General features: G+C 48.8%; 1 protein-coding gene across 1 annotated transcript in view; it reads left to right on the top strand.

Moving 5' to 3' along the window:
• Tmem163 (transmembrane protein 163) overlaps positions 1-20728 on the top strand; it is a gene marked incomplete at its 5' end in the record, with an annotated part of 157918 nt that overhangs the window by 120264 nt on the left and 16926 nt on the right. The window contains 1 exon segment of the mRNA XM_055602033.1: positions 7091-7187. Coding sequence (XP_055458008.1) covers positions 7091-7187 — 97 coding nt within the window.

The raw sequence follows: 20728 nt of genomic DNA, 5'->3' as shown, positions 1-20728 counted from the left end.
AGTGAACCCTACAGTGCTAGGGTCACAGTGTGTCCCACTGTCCCCTGCCTTTATGTGGGTGCTTGGGATTGAATTCATGGCCTTGAGCTGCATGCATCTTAATAACTGAGCTACCTCTCCAGGCCCAGAACTGCATTTTTAATGGGAGCTTTAGCATTTTGTGACTCTAATAATGGATTTCAGCGGAACTTTAAATTCTAGAATTTTTTAGGAAGTAGCTCCGTGAGGTAAAGTCTTTTGTATTAATTATTAATACACTTTCCCCCAGATTACCATGCCGTGAAGCTCCAGTGTATTGGTGTTCAGAATAACTTAAAATGGTCCTGCTTAGATAAGCAGCTTCCTGGGAAGGCAGGCAACTCAATTGGTAAAGGTCTTGTCTTGCAAGGAGAAGGCCCTAAGTTCAATCTCCAAAGCATAAAAAGCCTGTGTGGTAATGTGTGCTTGTAATCCTATCCCAGAGCAGGCAGAGACAAGGGTCACTCCTGGACCCTCTGGCCACCCGGCCTAGCCTATATGGTTATCTCCAGGCTAGTGAGAAGCCCTGAATAAAGACCTGATGGACAGAAGAGCCCTTGAGGCCATCAAACCAGCTTCCTAACTTAAGGAATGCCCAGCATTTCTTCTTAAATGCTGTTTACTCTCTGTTTCTTTCCTCTCCTGCTGAGAAACTCTAGCTCTCCTTCAAAGGTAGAATATGTAGGTCACAGGGAAGGTGCAGAGGTAGACAAGAGATGGCCACAAGCCTGGTGGACTTGACAGCCAGCCAAAAGCTCCCGTGTAAGGAGTGTTGGGAAGAGAACCCACAGTTTGTGGATGGCTCATCAGAAAATGCTTGTATTCCCCTAGCTTGCTGGTGAGTGATACCTACGTTCAGTTCTTGCATTTTGGTTGCACAAATAAATATGTACCTCAAACCTGTTGACTTAAAATAAAAATTGTTAATGAGCCAGAAATCCCATTGCCATATCCAGACTAGAATTTCAGCTTCAGGAGTTTTGCAACTGAATGAAAACTGCTCATATTTAGCAGGAGGGAGCCATAGTTTTCTCCACATCCTCAATGTTCATGACTTGGGTAGAACCCAGGGCTCTTGATTCTTGTGTAGTATGTCTCTGGCGGCCAGCACTCTGCTCTGTTCAGATCAGCTTCAAAACAAACACAGGTTCAACCACTCAGCTGCCAGGGGCACTGAGGTAACTCGGTCACCTAACCTCCCCTCAGTGGCACACTGGAAATGCTCACGTTTGGATCTAAGGAGGGTCCCCATGAATGTTCTTCTGTAAGAAGCTTCTTCTTTAGGGACAGACTCCCAGAGGTGACTCAGAGCGAATGAAGAAATTTAAGCCAATTACTTTAACCGCTATAATCAAGTAGCTTGGAGAGAGAGAGAGAGAGAGAGAGAGAGAGAGAGAGAGAGAGAGAGAGCGCCATTGATTCCACTCAGCAAGGCACACTAGGAAGTGTGTATACTGAGTGCAGAAAAGCTGGCCATGTGTGTTTGGGGGTAGGTGGGTGGGGCATGTACGTGTGTGTGTGTGTGTGTGTGTGTGTGTGTGGTCAGTGCCTTCTTTCATCATCTAACTATTTCATGTGTGTATGTAATGTGGTATGTGGGATGGGCACAGGTATGGGGACTGGGTGTGTCTGTGTGCACGCGGAAGCCTCGGGTTGATATCAGGGGTCATCCTGAAGCACTCTCTTGACTTACTTGTCAAAGCAAGGTCTCTTGGTCAAACCCCAAGTTTGCTGATATGTCTGGGCTCCCTAGCGAAACTGCTCTGGGCGTCCTCTGTCTCCGCCTCCTGAGGTTAGGCTTACAGGTGGCCGCCACAACCACGCGGCTTTCAAGAGAGTTCCGGGGACCGAACCTAGCTCCTCATGCTTGTGTGGCAGCACATAACTGAGTCAGCTCCGCAGCCCTCCACCTTGTCTTTAGAGTCGGCCTCGCACTGGCCGTGGAGCTCGTCGGTTCAGGTAGACTGCTGGCCAGTGAGCGCGGGGTCTCTGCTCCCCGGCACTGGGACTCCCACCGTGTCAGGGGTCAAGGCAGACGTGATCATTCCTAAGAAGCCCTAGACAGCGACGCAGCCAAATCAGCTCAACACTCCTGGCGCGTCGTTGCCGCTCAGAGCCGATGGAGAACACAAACAAGCCCCAAGGACAGCCGGTCACTTGTGGCCTCCCCCGTGAAGAGGTGCTGAAATAACCTCGCCCTGCACCCGGGACTTGCAGCTGAGAATAAGTGAGTGTGAGTGGCGGAACAGTTGACTGCAGGCCTGCTGGGAATCCGCCTGCTTCTGGTGTCAGTCTGCTCCCTTTCTCTGCTGTAGAGCAGCCATGAGCATGAACTGTGTGGCCCATCTCCGGGGGCAAAGGGTTAGCCCGGCTGCTTGATAGTCAGCAAATTCGAGAACCTCTACGTTGCCGTGACAGGTGTTACTCTCTGATCACGGGGTATGTCTCTGGAGGGGTGCTGCATTGCTCCGAGGCCCTGCAGCCTCTGACTGATTCTAAGGGGGCACTTCATCTGGAGGAGGTCAGCTGGTGTGTGGGAAGTCTGATTTCCCCTGGGGACATTGGTTAATCAATCTGGTGGACAGTTCCCACCAGCCCTCCAGCCATCCCTGTTCTGGGATGAACCATCTCAGTCGTCTTTGCTGGCTTTTGTTTTGGCTTAAAGTTTATGGAAAAAGCAGCTAGGTGTGAGGCTTAATCTAGAGAGCTTGCTTAGAATGCACAAAGCCCTGGGTTCTGTCCCCACACCGCACACACCAGGAGTGGAGGCACACATCTGTCATCCCAACACTTGAGAGGTAGAAGCAGGAAGATCTGAAATTTAAGGGCATCTTTAGCTACATATTAAGTTTGAGGCCAGCCTTACATGAGACACTATCTCTCTCTCTCTCTCTCTCTCTCTATATATATATATATATATATATATACATATATAATAAAATCTATATAAGAAAATTGGTCAGCTCTGGTGGGCCAGGTGCCTTGGTTCTGGTTAAGGCATAATAACTTGTAGTCTTCTGTGGGACCCCACAACACAGGGGGGAGGGGTATGTGCCCAGTCACCATGGAGTAACGGATGGGTCAGGTTAGGTCCAGCTATGCTCATGACACAGCTGACCTGAGGGAGACTCTGAAAATGCAGATCTAATGAGCTCACTCTGCGTTCAAAGCTGCAAGGCTCTACCTAGCTTCAGGTGACTGCACAGCTCAGCTTGGCACAAGAGGTTCCTTTGTGGGGACCCTCGTCCACTTCTCACCCGCCCTCTCAGCGAGGACCCAGTGCGGACCCTTCCCTCTGGACAGCTATTCTTTCTTGAAAAATAGAAGAATAACCACATCTGTGTCCAAGGCTTAAGCCCAGTCTGTGTGCTGGTGACTCCCGAAGGACAGCCCCACCTGGAATCTAAGCTCCTACCTCCAGCTGCCTTCTCCTATGTGGCTCCATCGGCGGGGTGCTTTCGTAGTACACACCAAGCCCTGGGTTTCACTCCCAGTATCATATAGACCAAGAATGGTGGTCTCATCCCAGCACTGGAGAGGTGGGGGCAACAGAAGGATCAGAAGTTCAAGGTCATCCTTAGCTACATCGGGAGTTCAGGACCAGCTTGGGCTATATAAGACCATGTCTCAAAATAAAAATACTATAGGATATGTCCAGTTGGATGTCTGAGAGAAGTCCCTAACTTAGTGTCTTACTCTTCCTGAGGTCTCCATCTCAGGGAAGAACAGCTCCCTCTGTCCGTTGTCCAGGATCTGAAGCCATGCATCATTCTTGACTCCTGTTAGTTTTGAAGCTTGACCGACCCTGTCCACCGCACCGTCAGGACAGCTCTCAAGCCAGACTCACATCCTCAAGTTTTACCATTCTGATCCCAGCTTTCTTGGTCCCACCCTCACCTGGCCTGGGTGTTGTATCAGCCCCCTGATTGCTCTCCCTGTATCTGCTTTGCCAAAGAGGGCAAAGTCCTGCTGAACTATGCCACAGACCATCAAGTCCAAGCCCCGGCTCCCAGTGGCTTCCTACCCTACAGATGCCACACTGTGCAATGGCTCCAAGAACTCACAGGGTCCAGCCCCACCTCCTCATCTCTTCCCTTATGCTTTTCATTCCCCTTTCCCCTTCCTTCTCTTCTTAGAGGCTTGTTGTATCTGCATTATGTCAGGAAGACTTCCACCTCAAAGTCCTGTCGTCCCTCTGCCTGGAAGTTCTTCCCCCAAGTCTCTGTACCTCTTGTTCCTGAGAGTAGTTCCTGACACCAAGTGGGTGTGCAGGGTTAACATGATGAAAGAAGGAATTCTGATGTGTCCCTGAACTGCCTTTTTCAGGAAACACTTGCTGCTCTTCTTTATTATGGAAATTGTGTGTGTGTGTGTGTACCTGTTTGTATGTGTACTGTGCATGAGTGTGGGTACACACGTGAGCTTGTGTGTGTTTATGTGGAGGCTGGAGGTCAGCATTCAGTGCCTTCCTGACTTTCACCCTGCTGTGACTTTTGTGCCATGCTCTAGTGCTCAGAAGGTTTCTCGGCATGAGGTGGTAATACTTGAGAAGGCTGAGAAGAATTTACTTCTGGTCTTACTAGGTGACACCAGAATCACAGCAGCCTGCAGGGTTGAGGGGGAGCCTGCCCCTCTTTCCTGGTTAGCAGGCTGCTAACCACCGCCTTTGGGTATCTGCTAGGTGTGTTCGAGGCAGAGACCAATAGCAGGTCTGAGGTAGATGCACTCAGAATTTCTCTCTAGCAAGTTCTCAGGTGATGTCGATTCCGGCAGCGTGTGGGACACACACACACACACACACACACACACACACACACACACACACGTTGCATGGGAATTTCAGCTCAGTTCTGAGCCACTGGTTAGGGTTTACATGGATGGTATATTTGCTTTATTGAAGGGGTGGGAGGGCATTTGTTCTCTTTAACTCGGGAAGCTGTGCAGGGTGTAGGCAGGAAGGAAGAAGAGTGTGTATTCTCTCTGGAGACCTCAGCACCCCTTTCGCTCAGCTAGGCCTGCTGTGTGTGGAGGAAGCCAGTTCCCCTCTGCTCAGACCCAGAAGTAGTTCCGTTAGTACCGACGTCGAAGAGGTCACAATTGCTTCTGACCCAAATCTTTGAGGCATTCTGGAGGGTCTAGAGGGGTGGCGGTCACATGACATGGTGGCCAGAGTCTCTGTTGAATAAGCTGGCCTCTGGGAGGTCATTAACTGAATCAGATTCGTCTTCTTGTGGAGTGTGTGTGTGTGTGTGTGTGTGTGTGTGTGTGTGTGTGTGTCTTGTACATTTTCCTCTGTGTAGGTACATGTGTACGTGATTACACATGTGGGGAGGCTAGATGTTGACATCAGATATGTTCCTCAATCTATCTCTGCTTGGTTTTATGTTTCATGTTTAAATTTAAGTGTGTGTGTGTGTAAGCCACATGTGTGCAGGTGCCCTCAGAGGCCAGGAGAGGGTGCTGGATCCCCTCTGCTGGAGCCGCAGTTGGTTTTAGAGCCAAACTCAGGCACTCTGGAAGAGCCATAAGTGTTCCTAGCTGTGAGGCCAGCTCTCCAGTCCCTTTACACTCGATTTTTGAGACATGATGGCTCACTGACTGGAGAACCAGTGATGCAGCTAGTTGGTTGGCTAATGTACTCTGGGGATCTAGCTGTCCTTTCTTTATGTGGCTGCTGGGATCCAAACACAGGGCCTCCAGCGTTTTACCCTCTGAGCCTTCTGCTGGCCCCTCAGGCTCTGTTCCTAGGTAGAGTTCAAGCCCAAGCATGACCTTGAGCCAGGCCCCCTAACGCAAGGCTCTCTGACTTTGTCTCCTTGTGTTAATGAAACCCACATCTCCCTCCCCATTCATAAACTACAGAAAAGCAAACACCGGGGTGTGCGGAGCCCTCCCGGGAGTTCAGGAGCTGCTGTGCACAACTCCCAGTGCCTGCAGAGAAAGCTGCTGTGTAAACACAATATATTATTAATACAATGTTAAAAAATAGCACTGCAGCCCGAGCTATTCATAGCCGCTTCAGGCTGCAGAAGCAGCAGGGCTCTGACACACAGGCCCTGGCACTGATTTGGGAAACGGGCTCTGGTTTTCACATCTGTAACACACTGAAAAGAAGAAGAAAGTGAGACTTTAGAAACATTTGAGCCCATCTTAGCTACACTGGTAGCACACACACCAGGTAGGCTGCAGCTTGCACATTCCAAATGTAGCAAACTGGATGTCAAACTCCTTTTGACTTCTCAGTACACGTCAGAGCTGCCGTACGGTGGCTGGTCCAAGGACACAGGGCTGAAGGTTAGGAGTCCCCTTTCTTTCCTCAGACCTGTCAGAAGCTGCCTTACACTCCTGACGAGACACTCCCAGGTGGGTAAACTAGTAATGGTTAGTAATTAGTTTGGTTATCTAACTGGTTACTTGGCCATATCCACTAAACAGGTGCATACAGGGCACCAGCTATATGGTGCTGTAGAGACTGGGAAATGGAAGACAGATTATTACCTATATTTGTTCCCCCTTCTCACCCCCTCTCCCTTTCTCTTTGTGTGTGTGTAGGCCAGAGGTCAATCTCACTCATCTTCTGTCATTTACCATCTTACTTTCACCGAACCTGTTGCTCACTGGCTTGGCTATTAACCTTCGGCCAACCCCTGGGATCCATCGCAGATAAGGAATTGACAACATACCAAAGAAAGGATCCCATTTATATAGATTAGTGAACAGTGGGTTACATTGGGTACTTATAGGAGTAAAGGCAGCTCCATCGTTGAAAAGCCCACCCCAGCATGGGACAAGTCACAAAAGTTGCACCCCAGGAGCTCCCTTTGTAACTTTCAGGCAGCTCCACTGAAGAAACTCATCTGTTCTAAGCAATTGTTAGTTTATATAACATTCAAGAAGGGTCCTTGTGAGTCTTGTAAGTTTCAGGAGTTTCCTTACACCTGTGGGTTTTGTTGACTTCTTAAGACTTGTAAGTTTCCTTTACTTTCTGAGGATTACTGAGCTTCCCTCCAAGGGGAAATGTTTTAATTTAGAGGAAACAACTATACAACTGTCCGTGTTCTTTTTCTTACAGAGCCTGTGTCATCTTGGGGGTGATCTTCCTTCTGTCATCCATATGCATAGTGGTCAAAGCCATCCATGACCTTTCAACAAGGCTGCTCCCTGAAGTGGTAAGGTCCTTCTATCCCAGCCTTCTTCCCTGAAGTTCCCACCTTGATTCTCACACAGTATTGCTGCAGTGGTTGTGTAAGGGAGGCCGTTGAGCTGATGGAGAGAGACCATACAACACTTTTAGGGGCCAAAAGAACTCACTGCAGGAACACAAGTGACAGAGCAGAGTGAAGCTCTGGGTCAGACGAGACTTCACATAGTTGAGCTGGTGCTACCTTCCGTGTCCTACTCCTTAGGCCTTTAGACTAGTTTTAAAGCAAGATGTCTTTATTTTCGTCAACAAGAATGGAATTCTATCTATGCAGCTGTGATCCTGTCTTTGTCTGCACCATCTAATGATTGCTGTGATCCGGATTTCTGTTTTCTTTTGCACCCCAATGCAGTATGTAAATCTGTTTCCATTGGTTTCCTAGCATACCTGACATCTAGATAGATAAACCAGAGGACACAGTTTCTGACAGAGATGTTTCTCACTGTCTTGTCCTTACTTTTAATGCTTTCTTCCCCTATCCTCTCTGGATATTTTTGAAACTTCTGTTAGGCAGCCTCTGTAGAAGTCAACTGATTTGGTGATGAAGATGCTGACATTATAATTTTCACATTCGGCTTCTTGCCAGTGTAAATGAGACACATTGGCTTGTAGGATGTGTTTGGATTTCAGCTTGACCACAGCACACCATTTTGTACAATTCAGGATGGTTAAGGAGACTGCACATTAATCATTTGGATGACCTATTGCGTCTGTGCTTGTAGAATGTTGATGTGACTCTGGGGGTAGGACTTTGTGAGTTTTGTAAATTTTAGGAGCTTTCTACTTGTGAGTTTTGTTGGCCTCCTGCACCTTGTGAGTTTCTTTAGCTCCCTTAGTCTTAAAGAACCTTGCTCCAGGAGGCACTGTTTCAATTTGGAGGAAAAATCCATACAACTACCCATGTTCTGTTTCTCATAGATCCTGTGTCATCTTGGAGGAATCCCTATTCCTCTGTCTCTCTCTCTCTCTTTCTCTCTCTCTCTCTCTCTGTCTGTCTGTGTGTGTGTGTGTGTGTGAGAGAGAGAGAGACAGACAGACAGACAGATGGACAGAGACAGAGAGATAGAAACAGAGTCAAGGAAAACTTAGATATTCTACTACATGCTTTGTAGAGGCATCCAAGTGGCTGTTTACATTGTTTTTTTCCTCCCTTTAAGCCATCTCTTTCTTAGTCTATCAGTACTTTAGCTGTTGTTTAGCACCAAAATTGGCCTGAAGCTGGTTCTCCCTCTAATCTCTCAGGAAATAACAGAAAGGAAAGGTGGAAAGCAGGGTAGGAAGGTACCTACTTAGTGTATTCAGTCATGTTCAGGAGTGGCGTTATCACAAGGAAATAGCACTGCTGTGTCCGTGCTTGGGCTCTTTCTTGTCTGATGATGGCAATATCTCTCCACAATCTGCCCGGCTGCTGCAGGTTTTATACCTATCCTCTTCATCAAACTCTATGTCACATGTCCCGTTCTGTTAGAATCTGAATCTGCTTAATGTAGAAGGCACCAAGTGTGATTATGTATGTTACACGTCAGGCAGCGGACACCCTGCATTTTTCAGAGGATGTGAATACACCTGAATGTGAAGAACTATCACCAGGTGGGGGTTTTTAGCACTGTGCCAGGTGACACATTCATTTATGAAGATATTAAAGATTAATTTCCAGCAGGCATAATGCCATGGGATAAATGACTTTCTTGGAGGCTTCTGTAGAAATGCTCCCTGTTTTTCCTCTCGGTCACAGAAGCTGTGTGCAGTTGCTCATTATCCCAAGGCGCGGGCGCTCTTAGGTGAAGAGGCCCTGTGACATTGACCCTGCCTCACTGCATCAGTGTCTAAGGATCTGCCCATGTCAGGTTTAAATGGTGAAGAGCCACAAGATGGGCCCTGTCCTTGGAGGACCCAAGGCTTCTGTGGTCCTCTTATTCGTTTTGGGGTGAGACTGAAATAGACCACTTCATGGCTGTTCTGCCTATGGCTGGTTTTGGTTTTAAGCTTTTAGCATCATGAAAAGTTAACAAGGAGCATTTGCGCTGCAAAATGAAGGCTGCTCTTTGCCAGCACATGGGGCCAGTTAATGCCACCAGGGCATAGAAAATTATTTATTTTGAGTGCCTGCGGGTGGGGACAGGGATGCATGCATGTGAGGTCAGAGGACAACCCCGGGTGTTGTCCTCTGTCCTTTGAGATGGCATCTCTCATTGTCTTAAAGCTCAACAATTTGACTAGAATGGCTGACTGCTGGGCCCCAGCGCCTGTGCCAATAGTTCCACTTTTCCTGTGGGCCCTGGGGATGGAGCTCAGGTCTTCCTGCAAGGAAAGCCCTTTACCAACTGAGTCATCTTTCCATCCCAACCCCTTTCTCTTCTTAAATCAGCATATAAAGTAGCAGGTTTCCTCATGATGCACTTACTCTGTGTTGGCTGCTGTCCCAGGGCCCTTTGTCCCTGCACTCATAACCCTTCGCACCTTTCCACCCCTTCCGGTTTCCTGTCACTCTCCAGCCCTCTCCCTTAAAGCCTCTTTGCTTTCATGATCCTCTCATGATCTGCTTTCTAGTTTCCATAGCCACACACAATCACTCCCACATAAATATACACATGCAGAAAGAAGCCAAGCTCTGCTTGTGAGCGAGAACATGTGGTGTTTCTCCCCCTGAACCTAGGTTATCTTACTTTTTCTCCTGTTCCATCCATCTTCCTGTAAATTTCATTTTTAAAGGCTAAATAGAACTCCATCTTGTACATGGACCACAGTCTCATTGGTTGATGGACATGTAGGCTGGTTCCATTTCCTGGCTATTGAGAAAAGAGCAACAATCAATATGGATGAGCCAGTGTCTCTGTAGCAGGATGTAGAGTCCTCTGGGGCTATGCCACAGATTTTTAGTCAAGTGCTCTGGTTCCTTTGCTGTGTTCCAGGGAAGTTTCTAGAAGCCAACAGGCAGGCTCCCAGTTTTTGCCCTGCTGTGACTCAGGATGAGTGTTAATACGCAATGCTTCATGTAAATTAGATTTGTCAACTCAAATGCCCAGAGAAATTATGCCTGTGCACAAGAGGGAGAAGTTGGCAGGGTCTACGGTGGCCGGAGAACGTGTGCCTGTTAAAGGCCCCAGTCTCCTTCAGAGTTGCTGTGCTGGAGCAGAGAGTGGAAACCTCTGCTGAACAGAAACCTCGAAGGGCGGGGCAGCCGGCTCAGTGGGCACGGTGCTTACTGGGCCAGCAGAAGGCCTGAGCTCAGTCCTCAGGATGGCTGAAGAGCGGCCAGGCGTGCCTGTGATCTCAGCATCCAGGAGAGAAGACAGAGGCATCCCTGGCGCTCTCTAGCTTGCTGAATTGGTGAGTTCTGGGTTTGGTGAGAGATCTTGAAAAAACGAGGTGGAGAGAAATAGGGGGACACACCTGATGTCAGCCTTTGGCATGTACTCCTGTGTGGGAGGCCCACCTGCACACATGTACAGATGTGTAACACACATGTGCACACGAAGACATATACACATGCACGCATGCGCACATGCATAACACACATATGCGGGAACTTGTGAAAAGGAAATTGAAAGCTTGCTTTGCAGTGAGTGGATGATGTCACAGTGTCGGCTGCACTCAGGGAGTTTGTCACCTCTTGTAGGGCCTGGACCAGACCAGGGATGGTGTTCTTCTGGTCCTCGAGGTGATGAATGTCCCTCCCCATCACACCTCAGCCTCTCCCCTCAGATCCAAGCTGCATCTCACATCTGAGTTCTGCCCTGACAGAAGTGAGGTCTGGGAGCCGGCTGTGGCTCACAGGTAATGCTTGTCTAGCATGTGTGAAAACCTGGGCCTGAGCCCCAGCACCACACAAACTGTGTCTAGAGGTGCACACCTGTCACATAACCCCAGCACCGGAGAGGCAGAGGCGAGAGGACTAGGAGTGAGGGTCATCCTCAGCTACATGGTGAGTTCAAGCCCAGACCCAGATACTGAGTTACATGAAACTGTCTTAAAAAACAAAACAAAAGTCAAAGCCAGTTGCTTTGTTTTAATTCTGCGTGCAGTTTCAGAGTGAGAGTCAGTGCTAGAATGGGTCAGTGTGTGTCCTTGTGCATGTGTGTACGTGTGTGTGTATGTATGTATATGCCTGAGAGGCTAGAGGAGAAGACTAGACACTGTGATTGTGTATTCTCTGTTGCTCTCCACACTATTCCCTTGAAACTGGCTCAGTGTGTGTGTGTACATGTGTGTGAGGATAGATATGCCTGTGAGACAAGAGGACATTGTGTATTCTCTCTTGCTTCCGACATCATTCCCCTGAGCCTGGGTCTCTCACTGAGCCTGAAGCTTGGTGTTTTTCATCTAGGCTGGTGGGTAGCAAGCCCCAGGGATCTTCTTGTCTCTGCTTCCCTCCACCCAGGTACTCTGGTTACTGGTTATGACTGGCTTTTTATGTAGATTCCGCAGTTTGAACTCAGGGCCTCATACCCACTAAACCATCTCCCCAGCTTGCAACATCTCAGTTTTTGACAAGAAATCCGTGTAGCCAGGAGCTACCCAGCTGTGAAGCCAGCTGGCTCGGAACCTCCAGGGTGTCACCAGCCCCTAGGGTTTGGCTGGAAGAGGAACTGGAAGAGCCCGTGTGGTTTCTGGGGTGAGGCCTGAGGCAGGCCTGTGGGGGCTGCGCTGCCCCCTCGCCTTGCATCAAGCGCACCTTTGGTTAATGAGGTGGATTCTGGAAGACGGTTCTCTGCAACTCTGTTCTGGTTCTAGAAGGCAGGCCGGAGTGGCTGTGTCGCGACGTGAAGCCAACACTTGCTTGATGCCAGCAGGTTCTGGTATTGGGAATATGGGTCAGTTGGTAAGCACTGGCCTTGCCTAGGTTCCGTTCCCAGCACTGCCTAAACTAGGGATGGTAGAACATGCCTGTAGTCCCAGCACTTGGGAAGTGAAGACAGGAGGATCAGAAGTTCAAGGTCAACATCAGCTACACAGTGAGTTTGAGGGCAGCTTACATGAGATCTCGTCTCTAGAGCAAACAATGAATAAATAAATAAGTAAAGAAAGAAACTACATTGGTCAAGGTGGCTCACACCTGTGATCCTAGCACTTGGGGAGGCAGAGGCAGGCAGATGGCTGTGAACTGGAGGCCAGCCAGGTCTACAAATCGAGTTCTGGACAGCCAAGGTACACAGAGAAACCCTGTCTCAAAAATCAAACAAACAAACAAACAAACAAACAAAAGAAACTAACTAACTTCTGGACAAAAATAAGCATCTTCAAGAAATCCGTGCAGGCGATGCCTGCTGCATCTTACTGAAGCTTTTCATGGATGAACAAGTCACACACATGCGTGCTATAGGTCTGTGTTGTCTAATGCTGAGATGGAGCGATTCATTATTTTATTTCTCTCTCTCTTTGGTCCTTTCTATTTTGGTCGTGGGTTATTTTCAAGACTCACATCCTGTTTTGGCCCCGCTGCACCCGCTCTGACGAGGAAGGCAGGTGGTGTGCTTTCTTTCTTGCAGGGGCGTGGGCTCTGTAAGCTGAAGTCTACAGTCTACAGTTGGCTAATGGCAGAGTCTGGGTTGGAACCCTGGTCCCTCCTGCAGGGCTGTCTCCAGCTCCTGCCTCCTGCTGCCCACTGGCTTTCAGGGCTTGGACCTCTGGAATGTCTACTCCCTCTTCCCCTCTCCTTCCTCTACTCCTCTCTTCTTCCCTCCCCTTCACCCCTTTTCTTTTTCTTTCTTTATCTTTCTTCACTCTGTTTTTTCTCCTCCTTCTCCTTTTCCCACTCTCCACATATGAACTCGAACGTGTACGACCCCTCCCACACGACATGTAAATAAAGGTAGCTTTTAGAAATGTAAACTCATCCTTCCCCTCTCACTTCCTGCCTACTGTCTGTCCTTGTATTCACCTCCGTACCTTCGTCCCTGGCGTGGTCACTTGTATAGTAGTTTATCTAGAAACATCCCTGCCTTTACCTCCCCCCAGCCTGCCCCTGACAGTGGATTTTCTCGAGCATAGCTTTGGCGCAGTGGTTCATGGCCTTTCTGATGCTGTGAGTGTCTAACACAGTTCCTCATAACATCATTTTTTGTTGCTACTTCATAACTGTAATTTTGCTACTCTTATGAATCATAATGTAAATATCTGTGTTTTCTGATGGGCTCAGGTGACCCCCGTGAAAGGTTGTTTTACTCCCCCCCAAAGGGGTAAAGACCCAAGGTTGAGAATCACTGCTTTAGAGCCAGGAAGACTCTGACAGAAGGGAATGAGAGAGAATGGTTGCATCTGAAGGAGACAGGGATAAAGGCGTGTTTCCGCGGCCTTGCCATCCATTCAGTGGCTCGTTGACCTGAAACAAGGGTCTCACTTGGGGAGTGTGTTTCTAAAGGTTCTGTGTGTCCTCCGTGAGCTCTCTGAGGCTCATAGTATGGGTGTTAAAGATGTGAGAGCGGGGGTTCTAAGTGTAAGCTTAACTTCCATATGTTACCAGTTGGAGCACAGAATTTGGGGTGACCTGAATCTTTGTTCCTGGGCCAACATCACTTATATTTGGCTGCAGAGCAAACTGTTGCTTACTCCCTTTGAGGTGAAAGCTGTTTTTGCATGGACATAATCCTGCCTCTTTCTCACTAGGAGAACCTAGGGTAGTTGTTTAATCTTTTTTCTGCCTCAGCTTTTTGTTATATAGAAGGCCAATACTAACGTTACCTTGTTGATGAAATTAACCACAAGGCATCGGGCATTATTTTCTAATAATTAGAAAACAAAGCAGAAAGCCGACTTGGTTGGTTAAGTGCTTTCCTTATATGAGGACCTGGGTTCAACCCTTGGAGCCCAAATTTAGAAAACCAGGTGTGGTGACATACATCTGTAACCTCAGGGCTGAGGAGGTGGAGATGGGTTAACTTTGGGGCTTGCTGGAGGGTCAGCCGAGCCTTCCTGGAGAGCTCCAGGCCAGGGAGAGATTCTCTCATACAAATGGGTAGATTGTGGCTCTAGAGAGAGATGGTTCTGTGATAAAGAGTGCCTGCATGGAAATTGTGAGCGCTGGAGTTAGGATTTCAGCACCCACATAACAAGGCAGGCGTGTTTGCAAAGCAACTGCTTGAAACCTCAGCTCTGAGGGGACTGCAGACAAGAAGACATTGACTGAGGCTTGCTGACTTCCGGCCTGGCTGAGATATGAGGTGAGAGAGATCCTGCCTCAGAGCAAAAGGCAGAGTCACAGAAGGCACCAGATACCCTTCTGGCCTTTGCATGCAAGTACAGGCATGTACACCTGTAGACACATGTCTGTAGACTGACTTTCTCTCTTACACACACACACACACACACACACACACACACACACACACACACAATTAACTAAGTAAACCAATCAACTAACTGCCTGCCTGCCTGACTGGCTAGCTAACTAACTAACTGCCTGTTTTTTTTAAAGGTAGCAAGGAGCTGGGCAGGTGGCACGTGTCTTTAACACAGCACTCAGGAGGTAGAGGGCGAGGACGTCTGAGTTTGTGGCCAGCCTGGCCTGCAGAACCAGTGTTACATAAAGAAGCCCTCTCTGGAAAAACAAAACGAAACAAAAAGGCAGCAGCACCCTGAGGAATGACACTTGAGGTTGACCTCTGATCATCACATGTTTTCACACACACACACACACACACACACACACACACACACACACACACTCACACGCGCACGCAGTACACAGTCACAGAATATATCAATGTTGATCAAAGTGTGTACTTGAAACACAAATGCTGTGCCTAGCCACCAATGCCCTCCTCGTGGGGCCAGCTAGGAGTCCCACTTCGATCTACATAGAACAAATGAGTTGCTATGAAAGCAGGTTTTGCTCTCCTGAGTATGACCCAGACACTTTGCTGACAGTCCTGTTCGTTCACCTGGACTATAAATAGACAGTGTAAGAAGACAACGTGTTTGATTAGACAGGAAAGCTAGACAGTGGGCTAAGTGTGGCAGCAGTCCCCAGAGACAGCCGGGAAGAGGAGCCGTGACGGAAATACACGTGACTTTGTGAGCTTGCTGGGCCCATTAGGCAGGGCCCTGGAGGCTTGGACCCCTGAGTGTCTCCATCAGCTCTGGAAGTGTGGGCAGGCTGTCCTCTTGGTCTCTTACAAGGACCAGGAGTTGACTGACAGCTCTGGTTTCCCTGGGAATGATTCAGGAGTCTCCAGTTGGTCCTGTCCTGATCAGGGAGTCTTTGTTTTTGTCCGTTTATGGTGTGTCTGAGCAGCCCGCCATGTTGCTTTACTCTATTCTAATAGGCATCTTTGTGCTTTCTCCCTCAACATAGTGTTTTAGCTCGATGTCTCATTAGACCTTCAGAGAGGTTCTGAAGTTGGTGGAGTCATTAGACCTGCCACATCTTACAACAAAAAGACACATTCTTAACTGAAGGGAGGAACGGTTGATTCTGGGCTGGAACATGAAGAGTGGGCAGCACTGCAGATGCAGGGAGCAGACCCGGCTTCTTGACGGGGTCAAGGGTTCTCCCTGCAAAGTCAGCCTCCATGAAGAGCTTCTAAAGACAGCTCTGTTTCCCAGCGGAGGAGACACAGTTCAGAGAGCCCAGCCCCACAAGAGAGCCCGGGTCAAATCCAAGTCTCGGACCTTCCCCTTTGGAGATGGCTTTGGCTTTGGAGATTTTTAACGTGGTTAGCATCACGAGGACCCATGCTGTGGGGCTGCCATGACATTTCTCTCCAGCCAATTCCCCTACCTTGGCCCCTTGTATTCAAGGGGATCTGTTTAAGGGTGCTGACGATGTGGCGTGAGCAAGGCATCCATCGGGCCCTGGGGTCCATCCTAGCAGCCCCCACTAACACCCACACACACCACAGAGATAGTCACAAATACACAGAATAAAAATAGAAAAATCTGTAAAAAACAAAAAATCAACACAAAACAAAGAAACCAAAAAAGAACAGTTGATCAACACTGGAGGCTGTTGCTTCAACACTGAGTATTCGCTGCTCCAACACCTCTTTTCTTGAGCAGCTCTAATCTCATGACACTTGTTTTTCTAGCTGGCCAACTTAGTGCTTGCTCCTCTGGGAGGTTTTGAGAGTGCTTTATCAATTGGAGAAAGAAAAAAAAATGCTTTCAGAAGCCTTTTTTCAATGTAGCGTATATATTATATATTATTGTATATTACATTTTACATATAAATATTCCCCGTTCGCTTCCTTACATCCAGGATGACACCTCTGGCCTCAGAACACTTCCCCGTCAGGGACTGCTGTCAGCCAGCAGAGAGGCTCAGACCGAATGCTTGGCTTCTTCTTGCGCACGCATAGATGTTCATACAGCGCACAGAGTAAGCCCCAGACTACAAAGCAGGGGAGAGTGCGTTCTGCATGCCACGTGGGCTGTAATGTTTTCTTCAGAATATCTGGCCTGTGGCCAAAATATGAGTGTTTTTCTCACAGAGCCACACACATGAGCAGGTTGTTGGGAGAGCAGTGGATACTTTGCTGGGATGTAGTTTTTGGGACACTGGGCTTCAGGAGACCTTGTTACACATACACATACACACACACACACACACACACACACACACACACACACACACACAACTATTAAAATGAGCTCTTTGATAAGCTCAGTCTCTGGAGTGAAAAATTCTAAGACCAAGATGGCTGAAGACAGGCTCTTTTCCCTAAAGAATTTTCCAAGGAGAGATAAAATAGGAAACCAGAGTGGCGGTGGGGGCTTCGACCCCTGACCTTCCCTCTTCTCTCTCTCTCTCTCTCTCTCTCTCTCTCTCTCTCTCTCTCTTTCTCTCTCTGTCTCTGTCTCTTTCTCTCTCTGTATGTCTGTCTGTCTGTCTCTCAGGTTGTGAGAGGAAACAGCTGTTGCCAGCTCTGGGCCTTCACATTCTGCGTCAGGGAAGGCAGCTGTGCCCTGAGTTCTGCCTACCACCAGCTGGCTCTCTTTACCAACCCTGCATTCATTAGTAATTCCCAAACACTATTAGCCCCAACCTAGGTGTATTTTTAGGACCCCCAGGTAGTCCAGGCTGGCCTTGAACTCCTTACATAGACAAGGATGACCTCTTTCCTCTACCTCCCAAGTGCTGAGATTACAGGCACTCGTCACCCCGCATACTCTGTTCAGTCCTGGGCATTCGACTGAGGACTTCCTGCTTGCTGGGCAGGCAGTCTGTTCACTGAGCTGCAGCCCAGCCAGGCTGAAAGCTTATGCCCAGGGTCTCCCAGACAGCCTGGCTTCATGCTGACATGTGCGCTTAGCACACTGTAGAAGAATTTTGGAGCTTTTTTGGCTCTTGCTCGTGATGGCTTGCTTCCTCTTGTTTTAGAGTTTAAACAGAGAGAGAGAAGCAGAGAGCAAACTATAAAGCCTTTGAGAACTTGAGTACAGGGAGAACCGAGTTTTCGCTGACCGAGCGAATTCATGTGTGTTCAAGGCCAAGGCTGGGCCAGGTTAGGCCAGTCTTGCTGACAGGAAGAGCAATGACCAACAGGAGCTTGCCTTTCAGGGACACTGGGAGCACTCCATGTCTGTGGAGAAGCACACCAGACTCAGATTGCTCCCCAAGTTCAAGGCATTGGCTCATCCACTGTGAATGTGAGTAGGTTGGGGGATAGCTAAATCGGCTGTGTATACACTCATTTTTCTTTCTGAGTCCCAGCTCCTAGCATTTACACAGTTGTTGTTTGTATGTCACGTTCCACAATCCAGAAGAGGGTGTCGGATCTGGAGCTGGAGTTACAGGTGGCTGGGAGCCGTTCAGTGCGTGTGCTCAGAACTGAACTCAGGTCCTCTGGAAGAGAACAAGCCCTCTTAGCTGCTGAGCCAGCCAGCAGCCCTAGCTGCTAACCTTTACCTTTTTGCTGTTTTGTTTTCGAATGACAAGAGCACTGAAATTTTGCCGGTGGGCAGAGCTGGCAGAGGTAATTTGCGGAAAGGCATGCCTTGTGTTTCTGCTTTTCTTCTCCCTGGGCTCTTAGGTGTGCAGCGGTTTTACGTTCGGCCTGACCACACTCTGAGTGACCACACCTCTGACCAGCTCGTGGGGCAGGCTGAGATGGTGATTGTGTGCTGGCGTGGTGCTCCAGTGGCCTCAAGCTTTCAGGGAAACCCTCTGTAGCTGTGGCGTGGCAAAAGTGTGCCTCTGTGACAGCCAGTCATGCCAGTGAGGCCACGACAGTTGAAGGCCCTAAAGATTGAGCTCAGGTATTCCTGAGGAAAAGGGTGGTCGTCCAGGCATAGGCATGAGTTAGTGGCTTCTGACTGTCGGCTCACTGCAGTTGCTGCGGCTGAAGCCTCTCGGTAGATGTCTGCCTTCAGCTGGCTTTCCCGGGCTGAGTCACAAGTATTCTCTTTAAATGGTTAAGAAGGGAGTTGGGGAGTGCCTGTCTTTGTAGCCCACGGTGGCCTGGAAATTATAACCCTTCTGCCTCAACCTTTCAAAGGCTGAGATTATGTGTGTGGACCACCGGGATGGGCTTATTTCCCATTTGTATCAAAGTTAGACAACACACACACACACACACACACACACACACACACACACACACACCCTAAATAGCCAATTGTACAGGCTCATTATTTTAAAAAATTAACCTCTGTCCTAAAGGCAACCATTTATAATTTTCATAAATCTCCACATCTCTTTTCTATTTTAATTTTTATTATTAGAGCATGCTTTGAAGTGTATTAACTGTATGTCAATGTAACTGGTTATCTTTGTTAACTCCCTCTAGACTCTCCCTCACAGCCGTGCCCCAGGTGTGTCTCCAGTGGTTCTGGGTGCCATCGAGCTGGCAGTCGGGACTAACCAGCTCAGGTTATGCGATGTCATGTATCTGAGGATCCCGAGAGGAGCCTCTTCCTTTAAATGCTCGTGGTCACCAGGGGTGTGGGCAGGTAGTCCCCAGGGAAGGAAGGCAAGAGCCCACCAGGTGGCTCTGCATCCATGGCAACGCTCTGCGATTGGAGTCCTCGGTCCCAGAGATTCCCATTCTCATACGAGAAAGCATCGGTGTGTCTGAAGCCAGAGCACACCAGGAAGTGTCAGCTCAGCCTCTCAGAATGCCCTGCTGGACCCTCGGGCCACCCCCCTGTAGCACCTTTGCTGGCAAGCCTGCGTCTTCCCCTGTGGCTTCCTGTGACCCTGACATTTATCTCAGCTTCATGGGCCCCAGGAAGCTGGTACCCACTCTCCTCTCTATGCTCGGCAAGGCCTCCCCTGTCAGCCTGTCCAGGGAATGTCAGGGCTGGGGTGACCCAGTCTGTTAAGCCACTAGTAACCCCTAGTGTTATCTATTTATTTACCCACTGATCCAATCGTCAGTGTTCAACATCTGACTCCTCAAGGCTCTGACACTAACTTACAAATTTCCAAGTGGGAACACGGGGTAATTTGTCAATATAATTAAATAACCGGGGAAAGGGAGGCTTGTGCGAGGTGCAATTTCCTCACATCTGAGGGGGCGGGGGAGGGTGGTGACGAAAAGTTCTGAAGACAAGAAGGACGGTTTTGATTTCACCTGGGGCCGGTAAATCGATTCTCATGCATTATTCAGCCGGCGCTAGCCTTGCCCTGGTGGCACACAGGCACACGCAGTGTCGGAAGGGTTTGAAATCTGTCCTCATTAGGAGGCAGAGGACGCCTTTTTGCAGGCATACGCAGGCTGGCCTCCAGAGTCCGCTCTCACCACCTCATACCCTATGAGCAGGAAAGTGGGGACCAACAGGGGAGGGATGGGTTGGCTCTGCAATCGGCCTCTGTCTGATGCTGGTGGCCATAGTTCATTGTGTCCCGGAGTTGCAAATGTTACTGTCATCTCCTATAAAGAATAAGCCCTGCATGGGAGCTGACAACTGGCTCACACTATTGAAGTAATTGCATTTTGACACAAGGATTTCCTGTGAGCAGTGGAGTGAATACAAATGCTCTGAAAGGCAGCTGTCCGGGTGGGGGTGAGGGTTGGGGTGGAATGGGAGTGGTACCTGGGAGGGCAGAGGAACTCAGTGACAATGTTAGGAACTGCTGCAGGCAGATGACCTGCAACCAGATGCCTGTGCCACAGGACGTCTGAGTGTGGCCCAGCACAGAGCTCGCACTCACTTCAGGCTTTATGAAATTTCCCCTTCTCTTCCTTCCTTTCTTTGTGCCTTCCTTTGTTCCACCCGCCTTCCCTCCCTCTCTTCCTTCCTCTCTTTTTCTTCGTTCTTTTCTTTCTTCTTCCTTTCTTTCTCTTCCTTTCTTCTTTCTTTTTCTTTCTTTCTTTCTTTCTTTCTTTCTTTCTTTCTTTCTTTCTTTCTCTTTTTCTTTCTTTCTCTCTCTCTCTTTCCCTCCCTCCCTCCCTCCCTTCCTTCCTTCCTTCCTTCCTTCCTTCCTTCCTTCCTTCCTTCCTTCTTTCTCTCCCTCTCTCTTTCTCTCTTTCTTTCTTTCTTTCTTTCTTTCTTTCTCTTTTTCTTTCTTTCTCTCTCTCTGTCTTTCCCTCCCTCCCTCCCTCCCTCCCTTCCTTCCTTCCTTCCTTC

Source organism: Psammomys obesus, unplaced genomic scaffold (assembly GCF_907164565.1).
Source record: "Psammomys obesus unplaced genomic scaffold, mPsaObe1.curated_primary_1811, whole genome shotgun sequence".
Classification (NCBI taxonomy): domain Eukaryota; kingdom Metazoa; phylum Chordata; class Mammalia; order Rodentia; family Muridae; genus Psammomys; species Psammomys obesus.
The sequence above is the reverse complement of the archived record's forward strand: the minus strand, read 5'-3'. Positions and strand labels throughout refer to the sequence as shown.